This window comes from Argopecten irradians, chromosome 1 (assembly GCF_041381155.1).
Source record: "Argopecten irradians isolate NY chromosome 1, Ai_NY, whole genome shotgun sequence".
Classification (NCBI taxonomy): domain Eukaryota; kingdom Metazoa; phylum Mollusca; class Bivalvia; order Pectinida; family Pectinidae; genus Argopecten; species Argopecten irradians.
The window spans coordinates 21,732,656-21,749,052 of record NC_091134.1 but is presented as its reverse complement, the minus strand read 5'-3'; the positions used below and the strand labels follow the sequence as shown (position 1 = coordinate 21,749,052).

General features: G+C 38.8%; 1 protein-coding gene across 1 annotated transcript in view; it reads left to right on the top strand.

Annotated features, from left to right (window-relative positions):
- Positions 1-10,978: 10,978 nt before the first annotated feature.
- LOC138318254 (rootletin-like) overlaps positions 10,979-16,397 on the top strand; it is a 91,136-nt gene continuing 85,717 nt past the window's right edge. The window contains exon 1 of the mRNA XM_069260499.1: positions 10,979-12,217. Coding sequence (XP_069116600.1) covers positions 11,345-12,217 — 873 coding nt within the window. The 5' untranslated portion in view covers positions 10,979-11,344. The remainder of the gene's footprint in view (positions 12,218-16,397) is intronic.

Sequence of the window (16,397 nt, the reverse complement as noted above, 5' to 3'; positions counted from 1 at the left end):
TGGTAAGCCACTCCCTACCTAAAATTAAATGTTGTGTCATCACGTTTTTAAGTCATTCTGTACTAAGGGTGTATAAGTTTTGGTAATACAGTATTGTGTGACCATGGCCTATTGCCTGTCAAAAAATAGCATCTAGTTACGGCTTGTTTGTTTACCACATCAGTATGAAACACTATATTAGAAATAGATCTCTGTGTGTGAGCTATGAGAGGAATTATTTGTACTGTAGGGCCATGTTTGAGTATGGACTTGGGTGTCCACTCAAGCTTGAGATGGTGTTATTCATATTTATAAGTAATCCATGTGTCATGTTTATCTATACAGAGTCTTATGAGAAGGTCCCCAAGCTTTGCAAGTGTAGCATCATGTTGTACTGGTTCCTAAACAGTTAGCCTCCTAATGTATATTTGACTTTTGAGTCATGTTTTACTGTTATCTGAAACAAGTTTACTGTTTACTCGCAATTCTTACTTTTGTCATGTTTTACTGTTCCTAAACAGTTAAAGTTACCTCCAATTCTTATTTTTGTCATATTTTACTGTTCCTAAACAGTTACGGTTACCTCCAATTCTTACTTTTGTCATGTTTTACTGTTCCTAAACAGTTACTGTTACCTCCAATTCTTACTTTTGTCATGTTTTACTGTTCCTAAACAGTTACTGTTACCTCCAATTCTTACTTTTGTCATGTTTTACTGTTCCTAAACAGTAATTGTTACCTCCAATTCTTACTTTTGTCATGTTTTACTGTTCCTAAACAGTTACGGTTACCTCCAATTCTTACTTTTGTCATGTTTTACTGTTCCTAAACAGTTAAAGTTACCTCCAATTCTTACTTTTGTCATGTTTTACTGTTCCTAAACAGTTACGGTTACCTCCAATTCTTACTTTTGTCATGTTTTACTGTTCCTAAACAGTTACTGTTACCTCCAATTCTTACTTTTGTCATGTTTTACTGTTCCTAAACAGTTACTGTTACCTCCAATTCTTACTTTTGTCATGTTTTACTGTTCCTAAACAGTTAAAGTTACCTCCAATTCTTACTTTTGTCATGTTTTACTGTTCCTAAACAGTTACTGTTACCTCCAATTCTTACTTTTGTCATGTTTTACTGTTCCTAAACAGTTACTGTTACCTCCAATTCTTACTTTTGTCATGTTTTACTGTTCCTAAACAGTTACTGTTACCTCCAATTCTTACTTTTGTCATGTTTTACTGTTCCTAAACAGTTAAAGTTACCTCCAATTCTTACTTTTGTCATGTTTTACTGTTCCTAAACAGTTACTGTTACCTCCAATTCTTACTTTTGTCATGTTTTACTGTTCCTAAACAGTTACTGTTACCTCCAATTCTTACTTTTGTCATGTTTTACTGTTCCTAAACAGTTATTGTTACCTCCAATTCTTACTTTTGTCATGTTTTAATGTTCCTAAACAGTTACTGTTACCTCCAATTCTTACTTTTGTCATGTTTTACTGTTCCTAAACAGTTACTGTTACCTCCAATTCTTACTTTTGTCATGTTTTACTGTTCCTAAACATTACAGTTACCTTACTGTTGTTTACTGTTCCTAAACAGTTACTGTTACTTAATTCTTTTTTGTCATGTTTTACTGTTCCTAAACAGTTACTGTTACCTCCAATTCTTACTTTTGTCATGTTTTACTGTTCCTAAACAGTAATTGTTACCTCAAATTCTTACTTTTGTCATGTTTTACTGTTCCTAAACAGTTACTGTTACCTCCAATTCTTACTTTTGTCATGTTTTTAATCTTCCTAAACAGTTAGTTACCTCCAATTCTTACTTTTGTCATGCTTTAACTGTTCCTAAACAGTTACTGTGTTACCTCCAATTCTTACTTTTGTCATGTTTTACTGTTCCTAAACAGTTACTGTTACCTCCAATTCTTACTTTTGTCATGTTTTACTGTTCCTAAACAGTTACTGTTACCTCCAATTCTTACTTTTGTCATGTTTTACTGTTCCTAAACAGTTACAGTTACCTCCAATTCTTACTTTTGTCATGTTTTACTGTTCCTAAACAGTTACTGTTACCTCCAATTCTTACTTTTGTCATGCTTTACTGTTCCTAAACAGTTAAAGTTACCTCCAATTCTTTCTTTTGTCATGTTTTTACTGTTCCTAAACAGTTATATTACAGTTACCTCCAATTCTTACTTTTGTCATGTTTTACTCTTCCTAAACAGTTAGTGTTACCTCCAATTCTTACTTTTGTCATGTTTTACTCTTCCTAAACAGTTACTGTTACCTCCAATTCTTACTTTTGTCATGTTTTACTGTTCCTAAACAGTTACAGTTACCTCCAATTCTTACTTTTGTCATGCTTTACTGTTCCTAAACAGTTACTGTTACCTCCAATTCTTACTTTTGTCATGTTTTACTCTTCCTAAACAGTTACTGTTACCTCCAATTCTTACTTTAAACCAAGCAGAAGTATATTAAGTAAACTAAATAAGATGAGCATACAAAAAATGGTGTTTATCATTCTTTAATTACAGTACATAGGAAAGAGGCAGAGACAAACAACATTAATTTACGTCAGGATCGTAAAAGACTTCATTTTAATTGTAAGCTGTTTGTTTTTACATCCTGTTCACAGTCAGCCATTAAAGGACCAAGTTTAGAACATGGATTAAAGTAGGAGTACTTGGAGGAAAGCCACCGACCTACAGTCAGAACCAGAGTGGCAATTACCATACATTTAGTTCAAACTAAAAACCCATAGTTGGAAGGCTAGTGATAATATATCAAAACAATATGTTATATGATTTTTAAAGTCCTGTGGATGTTTAAAATGTAAATACATAATGTAGTTGATATACATATGTACCACACACTGGCATACGTGATGATCCATAAATCATACACTGCCTTATAAAACACACATATTCAATAATTCAACAAGTTTATGACTATACAATTGTAAACATGCATGTATTATAAGTTGATTCTTATCTTTGGAAAAAAACAACTTGAATTATAAACAAACACTGTTGACAACTATATATGCTACCCATATTGACTGTGGTGGCCAGCATTTAAATCTTAGTTGGGTTGAATTTTCACAGCATGATGCACGTTGCCCCACAAGTGGTGGAAGAATATCCTTTAATCCTAGACATATAAATTTGGAGAGGGTATTACATAACAAGTCAATTGGTGGAAATAAATCATAAGTTTGAAAGAAATCTGGTCTCAACCTTCTCAACCCCAATTAATGGTGAAAAGAGGCTTATAAAGACATGAACATTTTGTGCAAACTTGTCTATAATGGCTAGACAATTTTTGCAGTTTTAAGTTTTTCATTTTCAACAAATTGTAGTTCCACTTATGGAAGGAAACAACACAAATACATGCAGCCGTATACCACAGCCTCCCAAAACATCCAACAAAATCACCTTGGCTGCTAATACAAAATGTAGGAGGTTCAGTCAATAAAACCAACCAAAAACTTTAAAAACAAGAGGCCCATGGGCCTTAACGGTCATCTGACTCATGGCACAAAACAACAAAGTCACAGTATAAAGCAAATTGGTTAACGATTAATATAAACAATACAAGGAACTCCTTAGTTGAATATGTAAGTTTCTGAAATAGGTAAATATCATTTGTTGAACAAACTTGGTAGCCCTTCATCAATATATGGTTGTAACCAATTCAAGAATTAATATGAGGAGTCGTCAGATTTTAAAGCCAAATTTCAGCAAAGCTCCCATTTTGGACCTCCGCCGTACTATCCCCATGGGTCTTAGCTCGGTCCTTCATAAAATATGATTGTCCTCACCTAAAGTTCCCCCTTCTGAATCAGTTAAAACCCCTATAGACCAATTTTCATTGAGATCGGAGACTGAAACCTGAAAACAGGAAGTGGGCCAGTGGCCATCTTGGAATACCAAAATCTTTATGAAAATGTTTTCATGTTGTTCGGCATCAATTAAAACCCCTATAGACCAATTTTCATTGAGATCGGAGATTGAAACCTTAAAACAGGAAGTGGGCCAGCGGCCATCTTGGAATACCAAAAATCTTTACAAAAATGTTGTATGTTGTTCGGCATCAATTAAACCCCTATAAAATCATTGAGATCGAAGACCGAAACCTGAAAACAGGAATTGGGCCAGCTAAAATTAAGAAAATTTGCCCTTTTGGGGCCCAACCCCTCAGCCCCTAGGGGTCAAACCAGACTCATTTATATAAAATATGATTGTCATTCCCCAATGATGTTTCACACCAAATATGGATGAAATTCATCCAAGGATGAAGGAGGAGTAGGATTTTAAAGCTAAAATTAAGAAAATTTGCCCTTTTAAGGCCCTACCCCTCAGCCCCTAGGGGTTGGACCAGGCTCATTTATATAAAATATGATTGCCCATCCCAAATGATGTTTCACACTAAATATGGATGAAATCCATCCAAGGATGAGGAAAGAGTAGGATTTTAAATCTAAAATTAAGAAAATTTGCCCTTTTGGGGCCTCACCCCTCAGCCCCTAGGGGTCGGACCAAGCTCATTTATATAAAATATGATTGTCCTTCCCCAATGATGTTTCACACCAAATATAGATGAAATCCATCCAAGGATGAGGAAAGAGTAGGATTTTAAAGCTAAAATTAAGAAAATTTGCCCTTTTGGGGCCCCACCCCTCAGCCCCTAGGGGTTGGACCAGGCTCATTTATATAAAATATGATTGCCCATCCCAAATGATGTTTCACACTAAATATGGATGAAATCCATCCAAGGATGAGGAAAGAGTAGGATTTTAAATCTAAAATTAAGAAAATTTGCCCTTTTGGGGCCCCACCCCTCAGCCTCTAGGGGTCGAACCAAGCTCATTTATATAAAATATGATTGTCTACCCCAATGATGTTACACACCAAATATAGATGAAATCCATCCAAGGATGAAGGAGGAGTAGGATTTTAAAGCTAAAATTAAGAAAATTTGCCCTTTTGGGGCCCCACCCCTCAGCCCCAAGGGGTCGGACAAGGCTCATTTATACAATATATGATTGTCCTTCCCCAATGATGTTTCACACCAAATATGGATGAAATCCATTCAAGGATGAAGGAGGAGAAGGATTTTAAAGCTTAAATTAAGAAAATTTCCTCTTTTGGAGCCCCGCCCCTCTGCCCCTAGGGGTCGGACCAGGCTCATTTATATAAAATATGATTGTCCTTCCCCAACGATGTTTTACACCAAATATAGATGAAATCCATTCAAGGATGAAGGAGGAGTAGGATTTTAAAGCTTAAATTAAGAAAATTTGCCCTTTTTTGGGCCCCATCCCTCAGCCCCTAGGGGTCGGACCAGACTCATTTATATAAAATATGAATGTCCTTCCCCAATGATGTTTCACACCAAATATGGATGAAATCCATCCAAGGATGAAAGAGGAGTAGGATTTTAAAGCTTAAATTAAGAAAATTTGCTCTTTTGGGGCCCCACCCCTCAGCCCCTAGGGGTCAGACAAGGCTCATTTATATAAAATATGATTGTCCATCCCCAATGATGTTTCACACCAAATATGGATGAAATCCATCCAAGGATGAAGGAGGAGTAGGATTTTAAAGCTAAAATTAAGAAAATTTGCCCTTTTGGGGCCCCACCCCTCAGCCCCAAGGGGTTGGACCAGGCTCATTTATATAAAATATGATTGTCCTTCCCCAATGATGTTTCACACCAAATATGGATATAATCTGCTCAAGGGTTAAGGAGGAGTAGGCTTTTGTATAAATAGTCTTACGCACGACGCACGGCGCACGGCGCACGACGACGGACGAAACATGATGACAATAGGTCATCCTGACCTTCGGTCAGATGACCTAAAAACCATTTCAATAGGCAAAATCAGTATGTTTAATTTTCTTTATCTATACATTTTTGATAAAAACTACAAATTTATATTGTTTGAAGAAAATCCTGTCTGGATTTGAATTTTGTCTGTGATTTTGATTTGCTTTGTTTTTTTGAATTTATAATGAAGAACATTATTGAAGAGCATGCCAGGTAAATGATGGTGGAGAAATAACTGAGAAAAAATTTCAACCTTTCTTCAGTACAACTTCAATTTATTCCAGAATGAAGCTACAAATTGTCAATAATATTTCCTTTTTGATGCAGCAGTTTTAAATAATACAACAGGTACATACAGAATCTAATTTCCTGAACAAAGGTTGTCCTTTTAAAACTATATAAGAACAGAGTACACTTATTAGTATGAAATATTTATGAAGCGTTGACGCGGTATATTACTGCTGACTAAGCAGTTTCAAAGTCATTATTGATTTCTATATAGTTTTAAACTGTTTGTGATTGACAGGCAGTGAACGCGTCTATGAAAAAGAATGTCCGTCCGTTTTTTGTCTATGACTTCATAAACCCAAAAGATATTGAGAATATAATGCTTATAAATCAATTAAGATATCTCAACCTGTAAGGTACTAATTTGGCATAAATTTCCGTGATATTACTTACTTTTGCAATAAATCAAACTGAGGTGTGGCGCATTGATATCTTATCAAGTTCAGTTTGGCCAATGACTGTGCCTCTTTGAAAATATCCGCGAAATCGTTCTGTATACATGACGTCATAATACGTGACGTACAAGTCTCTCCGTCTATGGAAAAATAACCTCAAAGATCTAACCAATAGAAATGCATGTAACATATGAAATTAACTTATATTATTATGACTTTTCTTCCCTTATAAATGCATCCAATATATATACAAATGATATATACTTGCATTCCCACCTGCTTCTTCTAATATAGAGTTATACCAAGATTAAATTACTCCTGTAAGGAGAGATTGACTAGTATACTTTCTCATAGAAATTTGGTAGGATTTGAAATGGCATGTATCCGGTACTCATATTATGAGATGAATTATAACAAGTACCTGCCTGTGGAATTATCAGGTTGCACCATTAACTATCCCAATTATCAACATACAATGGCCATTTTACAGAATGTCCATACAACCTGTACTGTTCTACCTGTACCACAGAGAGAAATCAATACCTGGTATCAGTTGTAGGTATATACCTTATATAGACAATCTGTGGATGACTGACCTTACACCTGGACAACCATATAGTAGTAGAACTGGACTGGCTATGGATTGCCCGAGTACATGTGTTACCAGGTTTCTCAAACGATTTATGGCCTTCAGTCACAGATTAGACTTGTATTTGGTGCCCAAAAGTAAATATCATGTACTGACCATAGGTTGGTGGTTTTTTTATCCCAATATAACAGCTTTCCTAAACTTGGTATTTTCTTAAAGTAAAAACAAACAATCAAAAAGTCTTTGGAAATCTAGTGTTAAAGGATATAAAACACCAAGAAATGGTCAGTACATGGAAATTGTGTACTTCATCCATGTGATGATCAAGAGGTGGAAGGTTAGTACTGTGGGTAGTAGAATGTTAGTTACCTTAACTATTAGCTTAGTAAATACTGAATTGGAAGACTACTTGAACATTTTAAGCATTCAGCCATTGTGACCCTAAGGTCAGGAGGGCTGGATTGTGGTTGAATGTGAGGCATTTTTCTAAAATATGGAAGACTGATATTAAAATGTCAAAAATATAACCACTTGGCTACTAGTTATCTGGTCCAGAGGTAGATCTGTAGAATGGCCACCGGACCCCAAAGTGTTGGTAAGAATTTCTGAGTTCTTAATTACTAGATTATCTCCCCTTAGTTTGAATGTTGGGAACTAGAAAGGATATGTCATAAAAACAAAAATAATTCAGGTAAATTTTAATGACAATAACAAATATCAAAGAGACATGTGGTGAGTGAACAGCTACTGCAAAATGTCAGACATTACGTTCATTCTTCTACCATCAGGACCCAGAGGTCACTGGGTACTTAAGTGTTAGTACTGGTAGAATAAGAAACCCATACTAAAATGAATGTGTATCAAGTCCACCTGACCAGTATCTAGTTCATAATAAACTAATAACTACAGGACTGTATAATATAGGGACTTCCCTGATAAGAAAAGAGAAAACATGACAAACAGATGATATAGTTTATGAGAGATACAACAAATATTGGAGTCGTTATTGACTGTTTGGGGTCGATATTCAATCAACACCTTACTTATATCTCCAAAGGTTTACTACTCTTTAGTAAACACTCGTATACAACACCTTTAAACCAAGAGACAGGTACACAATATACCTAAACCATCATAAATCAGATACACTCCATCTACGTATCTTCTGACTACTAAACTCAATCTCCCCTATTGCTTCGTATTTCCATTTACCTAAAATTTACTCAACATTCTATACATTTCTAGGTATTGTTCCCTGCAACAAAGAGAGAGAAGGTCTTGACATATGGTATATCTGTAAATAAAGTCATGCCCTCTATACCTATATCTATAAGGTGACCTCTAAACCTGTAAATAAGGGAGTAGGTGGTGACCTGTACACCTATAAATAAGGGAGTAGGTGGTGACCTCTACACCTGAAAATAAGGGCGTAGTGACCTCTACACCTATAAATAAGGGAGTAGGTGGTGACCTCTACACCTATAAATAAAGGAGTAGGTGGTGACCTCTATACCTGTAAATAAGGGAGTAGTGATGACCTCTACACCTGTAATTAAGGGAGTAGGTGGTGACCTCTACACATGAAAATAAGGGCGAAGTGACCTCTACACCTATAAATAAGGGAGTAGGTGGTGACCTCTACACCTATAAATAAAGGAGTAGGTGGTGACCTCTATACCTGTAAATAAGGGAGTAGGTGGTGACCTGTACACCTATAAATAAAGGAGTAGGTGGTGACCTCGAAACCTGTAAATAAGAGAGTAGGTGGTGACCTCTACACCTGTAAATAAAGGAGTAGGTTGTGACCTCTACACCTATAAATAAGGGAGTAGGTGGTGACCTCTACACCTGTATACAGGAGTAGGTGGTGTGACCTCTATACCTGTAAATAAGGTAGAAGGTAGTGGTGATCGACCTCTATACATGTAAATAAGGGAGTAGTATGACCTCTATACCTGTAAATAAAGGAGTAGGTGGTGACCTCTACACCTATTAATAAGGGAGTAGGTGGTGACCTCTATACCTGTAAATAAAGGAGTAGGTGGTGACCTCTACACCTGTAAATAAAGGAGTAGGTGGTGACCTCTACACCTGTAAATAAAGGAGTAGAAGGTGACCTCTACACCTATTAATAAGGGAGTAGTGGTGACCTCTACACCTGTAAATACAGGAGTAGGTGGTGACCTCTACACCTATTAATAAGGGAGTAGTGGTGACCTCTACACCTGTAAATAAAGGAGTAGGTGGTGACCTCTACACCTATTAATAAGGGAGTAGTGGTGACCTCTACACCTGTAAATAAAGGAGTAGGTGGTGACCTCTACACCTGTAAATAAAGGAGTAGAAGCTGACCTCTACACCTATTAATAAGGGAGTAGTGGTGACCTCTACACCTGTAAATAAAGGAGTAGGTGGTGACCTCTACACCTATTAATAAGGGAGTAGTGGTGACCTCTACACCTGTAAATAAAGGAGTAGGTGGTGACCTCTACCCTCTAAGTAAGGGAGTAGGTGGTGACCTCTACACCTGTAAATAAAGGAGTAGGTGGTGACCTCTACACCTGTAAATAAAGGAGTAGAAGCTGACCTCTACACCTATTAATAAGGGAGTAGTGGTGACCTCTACACCTGTAAATACAGGAGTAGGTGGTGACCTCTACTCCTATTAATAAGGGAGTAGTGGTGACCTCTATACCTGTAAATAAAGGAGTAGGTGGTGATCTCTACACCTATTAATAAGGGAGTAGTGGTGACCTCTACACCTGTAAATACAGGAGTAGGTGGTGACCACTACACCTGTAAATAAAGGAGTAGGTGGTGACCTCTATACCTGTAAATAAGGGAGTAGTTGGTGCCTCTATACCTGTTAATAAGGGAGGGAGTAGTGATGACCTCTACACCTGTAAATAAAGGAGTAGGTGGTGACCTCTATACCTGTAAATAAGGGAGTAGTTGGTGCCTCGATCTATACCTGTAAATTAAGGTTCTGACCTCTATACCTGAAAATAAGGAATTTTATGGTAACCTTTACCCCTGTAAATATGGGAGCAACATACAGTCGATGACACAAGAAAGATTCCAGTTAATTTATACAATATATTTGACAACTAAATTCATGTTATTTTAGGAATTGAATGCAGATATATGCACCTGAGTTTATATTTCATATATATTCTTTGAAGCAACTTGATAATTAAAATGAATTTAGAAACTTGTTGAGTAGCACGTAATATGCATTATTCATGATTTTACCTGCAGAACTATTAATGCTATAAACTCTATGTAATACTATTAATCCTTATAAAAATCCACCCTGCTTACCCAGGAGTATTAACATCAATTAGCATGGACACAGGTAAAATGTGTCCATTTATCGTTGAGAGAAACCTTATACCTGGCCAGATATAAAATTCAGCTGATTGACTTCAGTAATGTGGTTATGAAAGCACTTGGGCATTTAAATCCTAAATGAGCTTAGACCGGCTACAATCGTTCAACCCTATATCGGCATTAGTATTATGTGGTATAGTCTGACAAATTCGAATAGGTAAACATATAAATAACCTATTCTTATCATTTTTTGTCCAAACAAATGACTATTGTTATAGGATTAAGAACTATTTAGTCAAAAAACCCATAGAACGATTTCCCATTTTGTTGATGTCACACATATAAGAATTAATCTATCTATCTGAAGATCTTTATCACCAATAAAGTGAAAGTAATGAAATGGCTCTTCCCCTTATTGTGCCCCCTCCCCGGGATATGTAATAAATGCACTAGGAAGAAAATCAATGAACAGCATAGATTGTGCCTAGTAAAAACAGAGGGCCGAGCTGACATGTTGTGGAAGTGTGTGTTTGTATACTGCTGTGTATCTGGCATCAGGCCACAGGTAGTGAGACTTCCGTAGAAATTTTGGACCTCAAGCACACGTGTACCCCTCTGACACAACCTGACGACCCACCCCCACCACTGGACAGAGCTGTTCTATCTCCTAAGCCCGGCTGCTGAGCTTGACCAGGTGTGCTATACTGACAACCTCAGGTGTAAGGACAGGTGTTTATTGGTAACAAGGATAGGTAGCACTAGACATATATAAAGGTAAAAGGGGTCAGATCCTGCCCCTCTGATGCATCCTAAGGTACACCCAGGTGTGATATAATCAACAGGTGCGACGTCTACAGGTGAGACACCGATGACAGGTGAGACGTTGTCAATATAAACAGTTAGCACGTGGAACACACAGGAAGTGAAAGTATGGATGTAAACAAATCAAATGGAGTGTCTGTCGATGGCTCCAGTGTTGATGGCATTGCCCCAGAGGAGAAAAACAGCCCCACTCCTGGGGATCCGGAATCCTCGGGAGAGGTCAGCCAGAATAGGAGTGAAGGGGACGGGATAGAGGATTTGGAAGACTCACGAGACTTTGTGGATGCTGTCGCTGTCACGGAGGAGGAACTCTTCAAACCTAAACAGGAAATGGAGGGCATTGATGTGGAGGGTATGGAGCAAGAGGTCAAAGGTGAAATGATGACCTCACAAAAGGTCATGGAATTAGAAAGTGATCAAAAACCTATTTCTGAGATTATAGAAGAGCATGAACAATCTGGACAAGGTGAGTTTTTAGATGCTCTCAGTGACATAGACACAAAACCCCAAAGTGAAGTAAAGGAGGATGAAATCGATGATAAGGAGGAGGATGACAGTGATGATAATATAGGTAGTGTTAGTGACGACGATAATATCATCTATAACGAGAATGATTTAGAAGAGGAAGGGTTCCATGACTTACCATCCCCTAAGAACACCATTAAACGACAGAGTACATCCACAGATGAACTGATGCTTGGTTTCCGTGACGACGGTCAGTCGTCTATAGTCAGTGACATTTTTACGGATGTTAATGCCAGATTTGGACAGCGGTATCCACCTCATTCTCGTGATTTGTCTCCACCAGGATCTAAGTTTGACTCTCTCAGATCAAAGTATACACAACCAAAGTCATACGCACCGAAAAAACTCCACAAACCTTATGAAATGAGGTCCCGACCTCAGTCATACAAAACCTACATGGGTGTTCCAACAGCTGGTAGCTCTCTAGGATATTACCTTGACGAAGACGAAAGACAAGTAAGTTAGCTATTACCTTAGTTATAGAATAATCTTATAGCACATAGATGTGCTTTTGATATATATCCAAAATCTTTGTATGACAAAAGCACTGATTGACCTTGTGCAGAAACCAGAATATTTACTGCCAAACTTCACCCTTATGGCTTCACAACAATTGCTGTCCTTGACCTTGTACAGATCCCTGATACCAATAACCTTGACTTTCCATGAATCCGTGCTCCATTAAGTGCCAGCCTTGCAATTACCTAACATATTAGGTCCTGGCTCTTTGGCAATTGTTGTCGTGGATATTATGTGGGCCCAAATAACCATGGCCTTGACCTTGATTGTTTAGACCCATGCTTCATTACAAACATCAGTTTCGACCCTACCACATGGGTCCTGACTTTATGAAACTGTTGTCCTTCACCTTGTTTCAATGCTTGCTCAATTCAAATATGAGTCTTGAACTTAGTTGTCTTGAATACATAATGACAACTATATGTTCTAGACTAGTATAGCAATACCCTTACTCCAAACTAAATGCATATGGCAAATGATGTAAATCTAATGTTTCAATACTCACGTTTAAAGTCTTTTAGTCATTAAGTTCAGAGTGTAAAATTGTTTTAAAGACAAGTTAGACGTAAACATATTGAACAACTGTTGTTATTCAGTTGCATTCTTACTGGTAAAAACTATGCAATAAAATATAAAACCAATGCAGTAAGCTGAGAATCTAAAATCATTTTACAGCTGAAGCAGAAGACTGCCATCATGTGTATACCTTAGATAGCAGTAAATGTATAATTAATGTGTGTGATAAACCCTGCAGTACCAATACCTTGCAGGGCAGGTGTGAACACAGCCACTGAAGCATGACCCCTCTATATAAATAAAACATGATCATTGTCACATCAAAACAGTACATAAACAGGGATATAATAGGGAAGGTCCTATTACAGGTCCCAGGGGTACCGTTAGAATGTGGTAGATCTCTTCTGTGGGCACTCATAGGAAATAGTACCTTATAATACAGGGATGGTACCAGGGAGAAGGAGGATGGTAGAGGACCAATAATACCTGTACCAAGGGATGATATATAAAGGGGAGAGGAAGGATGGAAACCAGGACCAATAATACTTGTACCAAGGGATGGTAAATAAAGGGGAGAGGGAGGATGGCAACCAGGACCAATAATACCTGTACCAAGGGATGGTAAATAAAGGGGAGAGGGAGGATGGCAACCAGGACCAATAATACCCGTACCAAGGGATGGTAAATAAAGGGGAGAGGGAGGATGGCAACCAGGACCAATAATACCTGTACCAAGGGATGGTAAATAAAGGGGAGAGGGAGGATGGCAACCAGGAACAATAATACCTATACCAAGGGATGGTAAATAAAGGGGAGAGGGAAGGTAACAACCAGGACCAATAATACCTGTACCAAGGAATGATATATAAAGGAGAGAGGGAGGATGGCAACCGGGACCAATAATACCTAAACCAAGGAATGGTATATATATATAAATAAAGGGGAGAGGGAGGATGGCAGTCAGGACCAATAATACCTGTACCAAGGAATGGTATATATATATGAAGGGGAGAGGGAGGATGGCAACCAGGACCAATAATACCTAAACCAAGGAATGGTAAATAAAGGGGAGAGGGAGGATGGCAACCAGGACCAATAATACCTGTACCAAGGGATGGTAAATAAAGGGGAGAGGGAGGATGGCAACCAGGACTAATAATACCTGTACCAAGGGATGGTAAATAAAGGGGAGAGGGCAGATGGCAACCAGGACCAATAATACCTGTACCAAGGGATGGTAAATAAAGGGGAGAGGGAGGATGGCAACCAGGACCAATAATACCTGTACCAAGGGATGGTAAATAAAGGGGAGAGGGAGGCTGGCAACCAGGACCAATAATACCTGTACCAAGGAATGATATATAAAGGAGAGAGGGAGGATGGCAACCAGGACCAATAATACCTAAACCAAGGAATGGTATATATGTATAAAGGGGAGAGGGAGGATGGCAGTCAGGACCAATAATACCTGTACCAAGGGATGGTATATAAAGGGGAGAGGATGGATGGCAACCAGGACCAATAATACCTGTACCAAGGGATGGTAAATAAAGGGGAGAGGGAGGATGGCAACCAGGACTAATAATACCTATACCAAGGGATGATATATAAAGAGGAGAGGATGGATGGCAACCAGGACCAATAATACCTGTACCAAGGGATGATATATAAAGGGGAGAGGGATGATGGCAACCAGGACCAATAATACCTATACCAAGGGATGATATATAAAGGGGAGAGGGAGGATGGTAGCCAGGACCAATGATACATGTACCAAGGGAATGATATATAAAGGGGAAGGGAGGATGGCAACCAGGAATAATAATACCTATACCAAGGGATGATATATAAAAGTGAGAGAGAGGATGGCAACCAGGACCGATAATACCTATACCAAGGGATGATATATAAAAGTGAGAGGGAGGATGGCAACCAGGACCAATAATACCTGTACCAAGGGATGATATATAAAGGGGAGAGGGACGATGGCAACCAGGACCAATAATACCTGTACCAAGGGATGGTATATAAAGGGGAGAGGAAGGATGGCAACCAGGACCAATAATACCTGTACCAAGGGATGATATATAAAGGGGAGAGGAAGGATGGCAACCAGGACCAATAATACCTGTACCAAGGGATGGTAAATAAAGGGGAGAGGGAGGATGGCAACCAGGACCAATAATACCTGTACCAAGGGATGGTAAATAAAGGGGAGAGGGCAGATGGCAACCAGGACCAATAATACCTGTACCAAGGGATGGTAAATAAAGGGGAGAGGGAGGATGGCAACCAGGACCAATAATACCTGTACCAAGGGATGGTAAATAAAGGGGAGAGGGAGGATGGCAACCAGGACCAATAATACCTGTACCAAGGAATGATATATAAAGGAGAGAGGGAGGATGGCAACCAGGACAAATAATACCTAAACCAAGGAATGGTATATATATATAAAGGGGAGAGGGAGGATGGCAGTCAGGACCAATAATACCTGTACCAAGGGATGGTATATAAAGGGGAGAGGATGGATGGCAACCAGGACCAATAATACCTGTACCAAGGGATGGTAAATAAAGGGGAGAGGGAGGATGGCAACCAGGACTAATAATACCTATACCAAGGGATGATATATAAAGAGTGAGAGGATGGATGGCAACCAGGACCAATAATACCTGTACCAAGGGATGATATATAAAGGGGAGAGGGATGATGGCAACCAGGACCAATAATACCTATACCAAGGGATGATATATAAAGGGGAGAGGGAGGATGGCAACCAGGAATAATAATACCTATACCAAGGGATGATATATAAAAGTGAGAGAGAGGATGGCAACCAGGACCGATAATACCTATACCAAGGGATGATATATAAAAGTGAGAGGGAGGATGGCAACCAGGACCAATAATACCTGTACCATGGGATGATATATAAAGGGGAGAGAGGACGATGGCAACCAGGACCAATAATACCTGTACCAAGGGATGGTACCAAGGGATGGTATATAAAGGGGAGAGGAAGGATGGCAACCAGGACCAATAATACCTGTACCAAGGGATGATATATAAAGGGGAGAGGAAGGATGGCAACCAGGACCAATAATACCTGTACCAAGGGATGGTATATAAAGGGGAGAGGAAGGATGGCAACCAGGAACAATAATACCTGTACCTAGGGATGGTAAATAAAGGGGAGAGGGCGGATGGCAACCAGGACAAATTATACCTGTACCAAGGGATGGTAAATAAAGGGGAGAGGGAGGATGGCAACCAGGACCAATAATACTTGTACCAAGGGAATATAATTAAAGGGGAGAGGGAGGATGGCAACCAGGACTAATAATACCTGTACCAAGGGATGGTAAATAAAGGGGAGAGGATGGAGGGCAGCCAGGACCAATAATACCTGTACCAAGGGATGGTAAATAAAGGGGAGAGGATGGAGGGCAGCCAGGACCAATAATACCTGTACCAAGGGATGATATATAAAGCGAAGAGGAAGGATGGCAACCAGGACCAATAATACCTATACCAAGGGAAGGTTAATAAAGGGGAGAGGGAGGATGGCAACCAGGACCAATAATACCTGTACCAAGGG